The sequence below is a fragment of the Panthera uncia genome (assembly GCF_023721935.1).
Source record: "Panthera uncia isolate 11264 chromosome B2 unlocalized genomic scaffold, Puncia_PCG_1.0 HiC_scaffold_24, whole genome shotgun sequence".
Taxonomy (NCBI): domain Eukaryota; kingdom Metazoa; phylum Chordata; class Mammalia; order Carnivora; family Felidae; genus Panthera; species Panthera uncia.
Genome location: NW_026057580.1, coordinates 24,565,403 through 24,580,381, shown reverse-complemented (window position 1 = coordinate 24,580,381; position 14,979 = coordinate 24,565,403). Strand labels below are relative to the sequence as shown.

Here is a 14,979-nt window from a genome sequence, read left to right as displayed (position 1 = left end):
AAAAATAAATCAATGATGTAATGAAGATAAGCATCTTTGTCAATGTCAGAAACATATTTACTTTTTTTTTAATCACTTACTTTTGATAATAATACATATAATTTTCTGTAATACCATCTAATTACCTCTCCTCTTTGTGTCTAAATTAAGTTCAAATTATGAAGTAATTTAAAAATGATTTTTCAATTGCTTAACAAGTAGAAATATAATCAGTGACAATTATTAAATAAAACATTGAACCACCCAATTATCTTTTTTTAATGGTCATGATTAAATATCCCTTTACTGTCATATAAAAAACTTCATTTATTCTTTACCATACACACCACAAAAACTTCTTAACAGAACATCTGTGTGTGGCACCTCTGGCAGAGAGGTGTTGATTTCTCTTTCCCACATCTGCTTCAGCACTCTTCTTTCTGGATCATCCTTTGTGCTCCTCACTATTGAGCAAGCTCCTGGAAAGGTCTTTAAGGTCCAGCTCATGACTACCTCCTAAAGCCTTGCTTGATGACTTTAACATACAAATGAAAAGTACAATGTGGTCATTTTGGAAAAATGACTGGTAAATTCTCAACCTACATGTCTACTTAAAAAAAATAAAAGCAGAAGGTAGGACAGAACTGACATCTTAAGAAATAAAAACACAAATTGTTTCCAATGTGGATTGGAAAGACTATAGTAAACAAAAACAAGCAGTAATTGTATTTTACACTAAAATATCTAGTTGCAAAGAAGAAAATTTTAGCGATGATTTTTTTTGTCTTAAAGAAAAAATTTATATTTATAGAAAATGTTAAGTTTTGTATGGAATTACTACTCAAAATTTTTAGGAAAGACATTTCTGGTCATGAAGCATATACACAAAGATACTGTGATAAGCCCTTCTTAGTCTTCTAATTATGTAATGTTTTTTATTATTCACAATGGAGCCTGAACATTTAAAAATTAAATGGGTAATATGAAATGTTGGAGACTGACAATTTAATGATTAATTAAAATGAAGACACTTACAATGAAATAAAAATTTTAAAGGGTTAATTAAGGAAGATTACTCCTGAGTAGACCTTTAACATTATTTTTTGAAGATTATGTTTACACAAATATATATAGAAAAAGACTAATATTATTAAAAATACATTTAATTCTATGCAAACATTTTGACATCATTCCCTTTAAATAGTAGATAATACAATTCACATGATAGTCTAAGCAGGTAAAAGGAATGGAAAGGTTTCTTTTTAATAATTTCAAAGAAATTAGGGTTTGTCTTTTTTTTTTAATTCTACAATGTGCTGCCCCAGTTAAAGTAGGAATATACATCTGAGTGAAACCCACAAAGAACACTGCTGGTAAAATTTTAATCTGTTTCCATGATCAGTTTTCATTACTCTCTTCTAATAATCATAAACAAAGATCTCAATGGTATTCTATACTAGTGCCACATAAGAAATGGAATTTACAGAAAAACTGATCTATGACAGCTTTATTTATATTCATTTTCACTCTAAAAAAATAAACTAGAATCATTGTACAGTACAAATAAAATTGAAGCACTAATGCTATTTGGGAAACATATAAACAATAGTTGAGGGCTTCTCTATTTTTTAATTCTTTTAACCTAAATATATAAATTTAAAGTTGACTGGAAAACTGTGATAACTATATTAGAATACATGATTTATATTTGCATTAACATGTATTCTACTCCTCTGTACATTTTTGCAAAATAGCACAAAAATACAAAGCAAGTATCAGATGCAAAAGCAAAAAAAGCGTGTTTCCAAATACATTTGTACTAACAGATTTCTGGTCTCCTTTAGAAAACAAACTCAAGAATTCATTATTCTGAGTCTCTTCAAGGCCACTTGATGTTGTGTGGTAATATCTTTATAATTACATTTCCTCAAGACTTCTTCTAATAGCTTCTTCTAATTCCACATCTGCATTAAAAGACAGAATTTCAATATTTAGGGCAGAAAATAAATACATGCTTTATATAAATCTCATCAACTACACTTGGGATGATGTGACAGTTTCTTCATAAAATTTGAGTATTTCAAAACAATAAGAATCTGTATATAATCTCAGGCTGAATTATAATAAATATGAGCTTAATAAGGAACTTGCAAGTTATTTCCATTTAGGGACACGGAAAGTCAACAACCTTCTAGAATCACTTGAGGCAATGCATATAAGAGTTGATATAGGCAAAACCATGAAATGCCAAAATCTCAAAGAGATTAAAAATTTAGTTTGCAGTGCTTGGGTGGCTCAGTAGGTTAAGTGTCCAACTTTGGCTCAGGTCATGATCTCACACTTTGTGGGTCCGAGCCTCACATCAGGCTCTGTGCTGACAGCTCGGAGCCTGGAGCCTGCTTTTGGATTCTCTCTCTCTCTCTCTCTCTGCCTCTTGCCTGCTTGTGCTCTCTCTCAAACAAAAACAAACATTAAGAAAAAAAAAAAAAAAAGCTACAGGCTAGTGTATAATGTATGTTAAGTTAAAGCTAGATTCTAGGTCAGGGAGTTGCCCTAAGATGAATTCAAAGGGATGAGGAAATACAAAGAAAACCCAAGATGCTTCTTAGCAAAGAAAAACAAGGTGACAACACTTATAAAAAATATGAAAACTTATTATAAAGTTATAGTAATTAAGAGTGTGGTCCAGTTTCTAGAAGATAATTCAAGGGGACAGCGTCAAGACCTTAGTGTAGGGAAATATTTATTAAACAGAATTTAAAAAAATATTATGGAAAACTACGGTAATTTGGAATGTATTAAAATTACTTTTATTCATTAAAAGACACCATTAAATGAGGAGCATGGGTGGCTAAATCAATTAAATGTCGACTCTTGATTTTGGCTCAGGTCATGATCTCATGGTTTGTGGGTTTGAGCCCCACGTCTGGCTCTGTGCTGATGGTATGGAGCCTGCTTGGGGTTCTCTCTCTCTCCCTCCCTCTCTCTCTCAAAATACATAAACATTAAAAAAAAAAAAAAAAGACACAATTAAATGAGTAAAAAGGCAAGACATACAGTGGGAGAAAATATTTACAATACATGGAACTTGCACCCAGAAAGTATTAAAAAATTTTCAACCCTGAAAAATCAATAAAATAATCCACAAGAAAACTATTAAGAAATTTGAAAAAGCACAAAAGATTATGGCAAAATGGTCAATAACCTTACTCATCAGAAAAATGTAAATTGAAACTACCAAGAAATAACAGTATATATCCATCACTAGCTAAAATTAAAGAGATCAAATAATTTAAATGATTAGTGAAAATGTACATCAATGGGAACTCACATATGCAACACAGGACAAAAGAAAGTGGCACAACCACTTTGGAAAAACAATTTGGCATTACCTTCTGAAGTTGAACACAAGCAATCCCACTCCTAGGTATACATTCCCATAAATGCACACATATGTGTATTAAAAGACATGTATGGGGGCGCCTGGGTGGCTCAGTCAGTTAAGCGTCCGACTTCGGCTCAGGTCACGGTCTCGCAGTCCGTGAGTTCGAGCCCCACATTGGGCTCTGTGCTGACTGCTCAGAGCCTGGAGCCTGTTTCAGATTCTGTGTCTCCCTCTCTCTCTGACCCTCCCCCGTTCATGCTCTGTGTCTCTCTGTCTCAAAAATAAATTAACGTTAAAAAAAAAAAATTAAAAAAAAATAAAAGACATGTATGAGAACATTCACAGTAGTATTACTTGCAACAGACAAAAAGTACAAAGCAAATGTCTATAAATAGGTGAATTGAGATATATATGTAAAATAGAATATTATTCAGATATTAGGAATGAACAAACAAAAGCTACATGCTAACACCTGGATTAATCTATAAAACAACTCGACTAGAAGACACCCAGACACAGGAACACCTGGGTGGCTCAGTCGGTTTAGCTTCCAACTTCAGCTCAAGTCATGATTTCATGGTTCATGAGTTTGAGCCCCACATTGTGCTTGTTGCTGTCAGCACAGAATGAGCTTTGGCTCTTCTGTCCCCCTCTCTCTCCCCTGCTTGTGCACTCTCTCAAAAATAAACATTAAAAAAAAAAAAGGGCACCCAGACACAAAAGAATATATAGACTCTGCTTGTGCTGTCCAATATGATGGCCACTGACTCTATGTGGCTATTTATATTTAAATCAATTAAAATTAAATGAGATTTAAGATTCAGTTCCTCAGTTAAGCTACATTTCAAGTGCTTAATAGCCACACATGAATATTAGCAACCATATGGGTGCTGATATCAAGTATTTTCGTCACAGAAAATTATATTGGACAATGATGATCTGTATGATCCCTTTTTTTTTTTTTTTTTTTTAATTTTTTTTTCAACGTTTTTTATTTTTTTATTTTTGGGACAGAGAGAGACAGAGCATGAACGGGGGATGGGCAGAGAGAGAGGGAGACACAGAATCGGAAACAGGCTCCAGGCTCCGAGCCATCAGCCCAGAGCCTGACGCGGGGCTCGAACTCACGGACCGCGAGATCGTGACCTGGCTGAAGTCGGACGCTTAACCGACTGCGCCACCCAGGCGCCCCTGTATGATCCCCTTTAAATAAAGTTCAAAATCGAGCACTACTAAACTAGTATTTCAAGACATGATAGTGGCCACTAACCTTTTTTGGGAAGGAGTGCAGGAAAAGTAACTGGAAGAGAGAAATGAGGGGGACACTTCTAAGGTACTGGTTGTTGTTGAATTACGTTCCCCCCAAACATGTGTCCAAATCTCTAGTACCCAGGAATGTGACCTAATTTGAAAATAGGGTCTTTGCAGATATAATCAATTTAAGATTAGGTCACTAGGGTGAGCCCTAATCCAACATGACTGGTGTCCTTATAAGAAAAAAATACCATGTGAAGACAGACACGCAGGTAGAAGACGGCCACATGATGACAGAGGCAGAGACTGGAGTGATGCATTCATAAACCAAGGAGTGCCTATGATTGCCTATAACAACTAAAAGCTAGGAGAGGGACAATGGCCCTACAGACAACTTGACTTTAGTTTTCTAACCCTTAAAGCTGTGAGACAATAAATCTGTTGTTTTAAGTCATCTAGTTTGTAGTATGTAGTTATGGCAGCCCCAGGAAATTAACATGCTGGTGTTATTCCATTTTTTTAACCTGAGGGATGTAAGATCTTTTGTACAATTTTTGTGTTCGTTATACTATACACATTTACACCCAGAGAACCAAACACTGGAGAATACCAGCATCTAAGTTGGGAGGAGAGGATCAGAATTGAAGGGTTTTAGAGTCCTTTTCTTGTTGCAGAGGCAGACAGCATTTAGGTATACTTTAGTTTTTAAATTACATGTAAAAATGTGGCAAAATGCCAATATAAGCACAAAAAAATAGAAATAAGGTATATAACTTACAAACCAATTAAAAGAAAACAGAAAACTAAAAATATACAAAAACAATTAAATGGTTCCACTTTTTTTTTTAACATTTATTTATTTTTGATACAGAGAGAGACAGAGCATGAACGGGGGAGGGGCAGAGAGAGAGGGAGACACAGAACTGGAAGCAGGCTCCAGGCTCTGAGCCATCAGCCCAGAGCCCGACGCGGGGCTCGAACTCACGGACTGCGAGATTGTGACCTGAGCTGAAGTCGGTCGCTTAACCGACTGAGCCACCCAGGCGCCCCTAAATGGTTCCACTTCTAATAATAGTGGAGTAGCTTATGTTGGATTAGCCCTCTCATAGATAACAATTATGAACTATTTTAAGGCACTGGAGAACAAAAAAATCAGGTAGAAACAGGACAGAAGCTGATCACTGAAAGAAGCAAACTGCACAGGGTTCAATTTTCAGCTTTATGGTTTTATTGCCTCAGGGTATTCCTCAGTCCTTGTAGAACAAGAATACAACTTAACCCAGGAAGCGAAACTGTGTGGCTTAAGGCATCATAGACAGAGTTTGAATCATAGAAGCTAGAAAGTGGAGCTGGGGAAAGGAAGTTTTGAAAAAAGAAGGTTATCCCAGAAGAAACAAGAAACCAACAGGAGGAGGATCCTCGAAATCTACAAATTCTTAGTTGACTTCTAAACTGTGCATACAAAGGAGACGATCTAAGATTCTGAGTGAAAAACAACAGTTCGGAAGTAAAAGAAGTAAGCAACTTTAGCTACTGCCTGCTGTGGAGGAGGCAGAGGTTGGAGATTAGGTCTATCAGGTAACTGCCTTCAAAAGAAAAAAAAAAAAAAACCAAAATCCAAAGAATCTGCAATGTACATCCACAATATCCATATACATCAAAAATCACTTGATTTGCAAGGGAAAAAGAAATGTAACCCAACAGTCAAGAAAAATAGCCAATTGAAACTAATCCCCAAGATAACTGAGCTGTTGGAATTAGGAGAAAAGAATTTTAGAAAATTTGTATTTTCAAGGACTTAAGGATGAATGCATAGAAAATGTCAACAGAGAAATGAGATCTATGTAAAATCAAAACAACTAGGAGCACCTGGGTGGCTCAGCTGGTTGAGCGTCTGACTCCTGATTTTGGTTCAGGTCATGATCCCAGGATCATGGGATGGAGCCCCACATCAGGCTCTGCGTTGAACATGGAGCCTGTTTGGGATTCTCTCTCCCAATCTCTCTCTCTCTCTCTGCCCTCCCGTCCCCACCTCTCAAAAAAAATTAACACTTAAAAAAAAAAGTTCATTCCCTGAAAAAGATCAAATAAATCGATAAATTTCAAGTTAGACTGATCAGGAAAGACAGGAAACAAAAATTACCAATATCAGTAACAAATGAGGAAATATCACCACAGATCCTACAGAAATAAAAAGTACATTTGGTATATTTGACAATTTAGGTAAAATGGACAAATTTCTTGAAAAACACAATTCTCTAAAAACTGACACAAAATTAAGCAAAATCTGACCCTATATATATTAAAGAAAATAAATCTATTATCAAAAAACTTCCCAGGAAGAAAACTCCAGGCCTAGATAGTTTTACCAGTGAATTCTCTAAAACATTTAAAGAAGAAATAAAATCAGTCTTGGAGTGAATTCAACAAAATGGTGGAATAAGCAGTTGCAAACACCCATCCTTCCACAGAAACACTGAAACACACGCAGAAACCATCAGAAACAACTTTGTCCAAAGTCTGAAAAACATTCAAAGGTTCACAGCAACTAAGCAAGCATTAAATCAAGAAAAAGACAACATAAAAACAGTAGGAAAGGGGCACCTGGCTGGCTCAGTTGGTTAAGTGACTCTTGATTTTGGCCCAGATCATGATCTCACGGTCCTGGGATCAAGCCCCGAGTCAGACTCTGAGTTGACAGCATGGAACCTGCCTGGGATTCTGTCTCCCCCACTTTCTCTCTGCCTCTCCTGCCCATGCACATATGCTCTCTCTCAAAATAAGTAATAAATAAACTTAAAAAAGAACCAGGAGGAAAGCCTAGTGGTATTTTTACTTGCCCTTTCTTCACCACCTCCTTGACTTGGCAGCTGTCTTGAAAACAACAGAGAATGTTCCTGGTATGGGACTCTGGTCTCTAGTTCCAGATGGAGTACAGTAGAAATTACAAATTACTGTGTTTGTTTGTTTTAGTCTGTCTGGGGGCTCTGGGGGCTACAAGAAGGATGGATACAAGGCATATGTCTCTGTTTTGCCTTGCTCAGAACCCATTTAGGACCAAAAAGCAGTGGGCATTGCTCAAAACATTTTAAGGTGAATAATAATAAAAAAAAAAAAAACACAACAAAACATAGCCTGGAGCAAAAGATTATAGTTGAGACATACAAAAGACTGCCTAATAAACACCTAGAAGGAAACCCCCCAGAAACTTTCTTCGGGAAATCAGCGCATTCAAAAGCACCTGCACATGCCCTAGGACAGGATGCACACTAAGAAAATACCTGAAAAGACCCTAAGCTTTCACCACTGGCTGATTTGTAGGCCCAGTGCAAGCCTGGCTAAATGCTGAAGAGCTTCAGCACAGAGCCAAACTGCAAACACTAAGAAAGGTTGTTTTGAGCTTCTGGTAATCAAGGCAGTTTCTGGTAAAACACTAGCTGAACACAAGCTAAAAGAACAGAGATTCAGGAGTGCCTGGTTGGCTCAGTTGGAAGAGCATGTGAGTTCGAGCCCCATGTTGGGTGTGGATACTATTAAAAAAAAAAAAATTAAAAAAAATAGAGACTTAGATACTTTAATGACCATACATGTATTTTTTGCAAAAATACAGTCGATCTTGGAACAACACGAGTTTGAACTGTGTGGGTCCACTTTTATATGGATTTTGATAAATACAAATACAGTACAGTACTATAAATGTATTTTCTCTTCCTTATGGTTTTCTTCATTTTTTTTTCTGTAGATTATTTAAGAAAATAGTATATAACACATATAACATACAAAATATGTGTTAATCGACAGTTTATGTTATTGGTGAGGCTTCCAGTCAACAGCGGGCTATTAGCAGTTAAGGTTTGGGGGATATAAATTTCTGATTGTGTGTTGGGTGGTGTCAGTGCCCCAACCCGTTGGGTTTAAGGGTCAACTGTAGTTTGGAAAAGCAACCAACCAAACAGACAATTACAACCTTTAATAATAACAGCAAACTGTGGGGAAGAGATATAATCTGATTTCCAGAGGTACTGTAGTATTTGCATACCCAGTTTTCAACAACAACAAAAACAAAGAATACAAAGAAACAGAAATGTATGACCCATTTGAAGGGGAAAAAAAAATGAATTAAACTGTCCCTGAGAAAGCCTAGATATTGGACTTCCTGGACAAGGACTTTATATCAATTGTCTTAAATAAGTTCTAAGAGCTAAAGTATATTATGGACAAAGAACTAAAGGAAACCAGGAAAGCAATGTATGAACAAAATGAAGTTATCAATGAACAGATGGAAATTATGAGAAGCCAGCAAATAGAACTTCTGGAGCTGAAAAGTACAACTGAAATAAAAAATTCATTCTAAAAGTTTAACAAATTTAAGCAAACAGAAAAAAAAGAATCAGCAAACTTGAGGATAGGGCAATTTATCCAGTTTGAAGATCAGAAAGAAAAACGGAGAAAAGCAAGCAGAGGCTAAGAGACCAGTGGAGTACCATCAAATGCAGTAAGGCAGGCATTATGGGAGCCCCAGAAGGAGAAAGGGGCAGAAAGAATATTTGAAGAAATAATGGCAAACAAATAGCCCAAATTTGATGAAAGATATGAACCTATGCATCCAAGAAGCTCAACAAACTCCAGGAAGAAACTGAAAGAGATCCACATTGAGACACATTATAATCAAACTGTCAAAAGCCAAAAACAACAAAAGCAGCAAGAGAGAAGCAATTCATCATGTATAAGAAATTCTCAATAATAAAATTAATAGCTTAATTTTCATCAAACCATGGAGGCCAGAAGGCAGTGAGATAACATATTTAAAGTGCTGGAAAAAAGACCTATAAACCAAGAATTCTATATCCAGCAAAACTAGTCTTCAAGAATGGAGGAGAAATGAAGACTTTCCCATATAAACAGAAGGTAAGGGAGTTTGTTACTAGCAGACCTGCCTTACAAGAAATGCTAAAGGGAATCCATTTGGTTGAAATGAAAGAACATTAAACAATAACGGAAAGCTATATGAAGAAATAAAGAGAATTTGTGGGAAGTAGGTCTTTGCCTTAATTTCATTCTCTTTGAAAAAGAGGTAATTACTGCAGAATAGGCAAGAACTCAGTAATAGGAGTTAGGATACTTATATATGAATCATGCCCCATCATTTTGAGACTGAGAATCTGGAGGCAAATTACTTAATGTTTAGAAGACTACATTTTTATGTAAAATGAAGAGAATATTCTGACTCTCACAGAGCTGTTGAGATTAGTGTTTTCTTAAACATTAACTGAATTAAAAAATAAACATATTATTCTCCCTTATCCTGTATTTGTTCATTCAACTAGCCACAATGTTTTACTACTTATAATATTAATTATATGATGACTGCTATTAATTGAGAGCTGAGTTTTAACCAAGGCAGTCTGAATCCAAAGTCTGCACTCTGTATCACCATACTATGTGGTCCCTACTTCCCCTGTCTGGTATACAAAATAGATTACAGAAGATATTTATGATTGGCATGGGTAGTCAGAGTCTGATACTGGTCTATAGAGAACAGCAGCAAAGAATGAGACAAATCATCATGGGGGTACGTAGTGTGGGTAAGGAAACTACCATTCCTCAAGGCAAAAAGTCACAAGATTTATCCTGCCTTTTGCCACTATTTGTCAGGCAGTTACAATGTTGTGCCGGAAAGAAAAAGAATGAAAAGAGGCTTGAGAAGTTATTTAACCTTTTTTTTAAGTTTTGCTAAGAAGTCTGCACTAAAATACCGCTTTGCTTCCATGGTGCAGGGTCAATAAATCACCCACTCTTCTCTCACCCAAATGGCCTTTTATCTTTTTTTTTTTAATTAAAAAAATTTTTTTTGAGACATGGGGAGGGGAAGAGAGAGAGGGGGACAGAGGACCCAAAGCAGGCTCTGTGCTGACAATAGCGAGCCCAATGAGGGGCTGGAACTCACGAACCTCGAGATCATGACCTGAGCCAAAGTCAGATGCTCAATCGAGTCACCCAGGCACCCCCAAATGGCCTTAATCTTAATTTCCCTTACTTAGCTTTAGAGAGATGGGTCCTGCTAGCTCTAGCATATTCTGAGTTTGTTATAAGTATATTCTTCAACAGGCAATCATTTTAGTGCCAAACACCAGGAGCTAGGTGCTATTGAAAAAAAGACAAAACAACAACAAAACACATGATCCTACTTCTCAAGGGGATAATACACAAGCAGATAAATCTGTTTGGTATGGTACAGAGGGAGCCTAGAGGAGGCAGCGGTTAGCTCTCTCTAAAAAGGGTAACTCTAAAAGTAACGACCAAACAACAATGCCTACAAAATGTCAAGTCTCTACGGTTCGACCTAAGAGATGATATTTGAGCTGGTTCTTGTTGGGTGAAAGGGGAAAAAGAAGAGTATCAGAGGAAACTGCAGAGGAGACCAAATTCCTTAACTTAACATGGAAAACTGTGGGCTGTCAAACTTATTTATATAAAGCATCAGAAAAAAAAAAAAAACCACGCACATAACACTTTGATTTTTCTTAGAATTAGAGCATTACATTCTTACCTCATATGACAAGTAGTTTAAAGTTTAAAGTATCTTTTCCTGAATTCTTTAATAGCAATCCTTTTGCCAAACTGAAGAATCACAAAAATGTAAAAACTCTCCAAATCATAAAACAGCCAGAGATAACAAAATGTTAGAAACTCTGGTACACATTGCATTATACATATCTCAGATTTCCTGGGTCAGCTAGGAACCATAAAAACTGTGAAAGCTCCTCAAGGGTGGTTATTTAAAAGTTATAATTTTGTGTGGCATTTTCCATGGGATTAAGTCATGAGTGGAAAATAAAGGCTGCCAAGTCTGAACTACTTAGATGCTCAGTGGTGTTTATCTTTTAGTGGTCTTGATAAACAACTTAGGTGGCAGGTTTTTTGTTTTTATTTTTTGTTTTTGTTTTTAACTCACAAAAGTTCTTTCATTTGTTTAACTCATTATTATGTGGCTGCTAAGCAGTGAGCTAGACCTTGAAAAACCATGTTGGGAAAACAAGATGGTCAAAAAAACTTGCTTCCATTTAGGTTGCAGATTTACTGCCAACTTTATTTAACCACTGAATTTTGGTTATAAGACTAGAGTTTTGATGAATCAAGTCCACTGCCAGACTCAAATTCCTAAACTCCTAATAGCACAGAGTATGCTCTTTTAAAAAAAAAATTTTTTTTTAATGCTTATTTGAGAGAGAGAGAGAGAGAGAGAGAGAGAGAGACAGAGACAGAGCATGAACGGGGGAGGGTCAGAGAGAGAGAGGGAGACACAGAATCTGAAACAGGCTCCAGGCTCTGAGCTGTCAGCACAGAGCCCCACATGGGGCTTGAACTCACAGACCGCGAGATCATGACCTGAGCCAAAGTTGGAGGCTCAACCGACTGAGCCACCCAGGAGCCCCCAGGGTATGCTCTTAAACAATTGCATTATGTGAGAGATCAAGCAAATACACAGAAAATAAATCAGCTGGGCCATTCTATGCTTGTTTAGCCACATTTTCCTCCCTACATTCTGGTCTCCACATTCCCATTCTCAAATCTCCAACAACAAATACTTTATTGGAATATATTAAGACTTCTGTTGCCCTTTAAGGTTAAAGATGTCATTGAAATAGTTAAACTTCTTCAGTGAAGCTTAAACCATTTTCTAAAATCACTGTTTCATTTTTCCCTATGGTTATTCCCTATGGTTATAATATTTAAGCATATTCCCTATGCTTAAAAAGCACAGTCTGTTATGGAAAAACCAAAATAAAAGCATATGACACAACTAAATAGTGGTACAGCCAGGAAACTATTCGATGTGAATAAAAAAGTTCTCTTTAACCTATGGAAGAAAACAGCTTTTCCTTTAAGAAGAGGGAAAAACTTAATTTATAGAAACAGCCCATTAATAATCAGATAGAAGTGCTTGTTTTCATAGTTCCACGCTTAACTTGTAATATTCTTGTTTTTTGACAGATAGAGAAGGAGAGAGAGAACATGTATGCACAAGGGGGAAAAGTGCAGAAAGAGAGGGAAAGAGAGAATTCCAAGCAGGCTCTGCACTACTGGAGGATTTGCGGGGCTTGATCCCATGAATCGTGAGACCATGACCCTAGCTGAAATCAAGAGTTGGATGCTTAACTGACTGAGCCACCCAGGTGCCCCTAACTTGTAATATTCTTAATTCAATACTACTTGAAATAAAGAAAAATTAGAAAACCAAAATCTTCTCCTAGCCTAGGGTTAGAAAACTTTTTCTGCAAAGGGTCAGAAAATAATTATTTTAGGCTTTTGTCCTTGATTCAACTTCCATAAGAAAATGCAAACTCTCAAAAAAAAAAAAAAAAAAGAGAAAATGCAAACTCTCCTTTAAACCAGGAAACAATGTTTCTGAAACTCAGGGGTAGGAGGTTAATAGGAGGGAGTAGGAGTGGATGAAGTGGTAAGAAGGGGAGCAATTAAAAAATACAGATACAGTGAAGTAGGAAAAGGATTAACTCCATTAGGTTACCTTCTGTGGATGTGAATTCTTCTTCTATTGAAGTATTTTTTATACCCAGGTTATCATCACTATCACATTCTGTAAGGCAGAATAAATACAAATATATTTCTGAAACAGTTATTGTGCCATCATTTATGTAGTCTCAAACAATACTATTTTCAATCACTTCTACCATAGCAAAGCTTACTAATTATAATTCATTAGTATTATACCACTTTTCCTATAGGTTTCCTTTTAAAAAATGCTTACCAAATACTACTTAAATAAATCAAGGGGGAAAAAAGGCTAATGAAATTAATTCAATTTCAGCTCTATATTCAAATTATTTGAAAAATTTATTTTAGCACAACTGTTAATGAATATAAAATTCTATTATTAAAAAAACCTAGAAATTAAGAAAAGCTAGTATGCTTGTTTAAATCTAGCAAATAAACTCCCAAGTTTAAGTTACATGAAATCATCTTAAAATTTCTAAAATGATGAGATAAAGTTCTTCTATATTTTGACTATCATGCATCATTGCTATAGAGACCACAGGCTTAAATTAGCAATACTTCTTCATGGCACAAACTCACTTACCTGATGTCTTATATACTTTCATAATGAAAAGCCTAAGTCTATATAAAAATGATATGACTGATCAGGTATTGCAAAAGTCACTTAAAATTTGAACCAGTGAGCAAGTACTTGATTTATCACTTTAACTACATTTAAATCAATATATACATCATAGTGACTGAATCAGAGATTAAATAACTGAATATAAGTCATATGGACATATTTGTTTTTGTGGAAAATAGGTTAAAACTTAAATATACATTTAAAAATTTAAGATTTTTAGTATTTATAAATAAAAATCACTATATTTCACTTATATTCCTTTGTTGCAGAAATTTGTTGTAAGCCATCTTTTGCCATTCCAGCAAAAATACTAATGCTGTTTTTATAATCTGTTATGTACACTTACAAACTCAAATATTTCAAGCTATGTTTTAGGGAAATAAAACTTTACATTTACAATCTGAAGAACAACAAATTAAGTCTTAAGACATTAGGAACAATGAGAAAGTACCCAAGGTTTCTGTTATTTCAATTCAAAAGCAATGCCAGTCAAAAGCAGAATGTTTTAACTGGACTAAACAATTCATCACTGCATACAAGGCTTAGGCAAAAGTGTAGGTTTGAATCACAAGGATTAGCATGACACTAGGTTGCAAGAATTAAAAAAGGTTTTCTTTGCCTCAGTCAGCCCCACCTGTAGAACAGAGAAAATCATGAATATTCTTTCCTGTTTTCATTACCTTACAAAGAATTAATTGTATCACATAGATTTTTAGGATGGTGTCCTAACCAACAACCTGTGGATAGTCTCATTAACAGGCTGAAGAAACAACTGGCAGACTTCTAGAATTAAGTTCAACAATTATTTTATATAATGACTACTGGATACAGCATGATGCTACTTCTGTCAGCCACATTTTCATGACATGGGTGAACTTTTATGTTTCATACTTAAGATGGCTTTAAAAATTTGTGTAATTGGGGGGGCGCCTGGGTGGCTCAGTCAAGCGTCCAACTCTTGATTTTGCTCAGGTCACGATCTCATGGTTCCTGAGTTTGAGTTTGTTTTTTGTTTTTAATTTTAGAGCAAAAGGAGTGGGGCATCTGGGTGGCTCAGTCAGTTAAGCATCCGACTTTGGCTTGGATCATGATCTCATGGTTTGTGAGTTCGAGCCCCACATCAGGCCTTCTGCTGACAGTGTGGAGCCTGCCTGGGATTCTCTCTCTCCCTCTTTCCCTGCCTCTCCCCAACTTGCACGTGTGTGTGCTCTCTATTAAA

At 35.9% G+C, this 14,979-nt stretch overlaps 1 protein-coding gene across 4 annotated transcripts in view; it reads right to left on the bottom strand.

The window, feature by feature from the left end:
* Positions 1-1,473: 1,473 nt before the first annotated feature.
* ZNF451 (zinc finger protein 451) overlaps positions 1,474-14,979 on the bottom strand; it is an 84,440-nt gene continuing 70,934 nt past the window's right edge. For all 4 annotated transcript variants that reach the window (XM_049652852.1, XM_049652850.1, XM_049652851.1 and 1 more), the window contains 2 exons: positions 13,149-13,217; positions 1,474-1,943 (listed from right to left, as the gene is read on the bottom strand). In XM_049652852.1, coding sequence (XP_049508809.1) covers positions 1,897-1,943; positions 13,149-13,217 — 116 coding nt within the window. In that variant the 3' untranslated portion in view covers positions 1,474-1,896. The remainder of the gene's footprint in view (positions 1,944-13,148; positions 13,218-14,979) is intronic.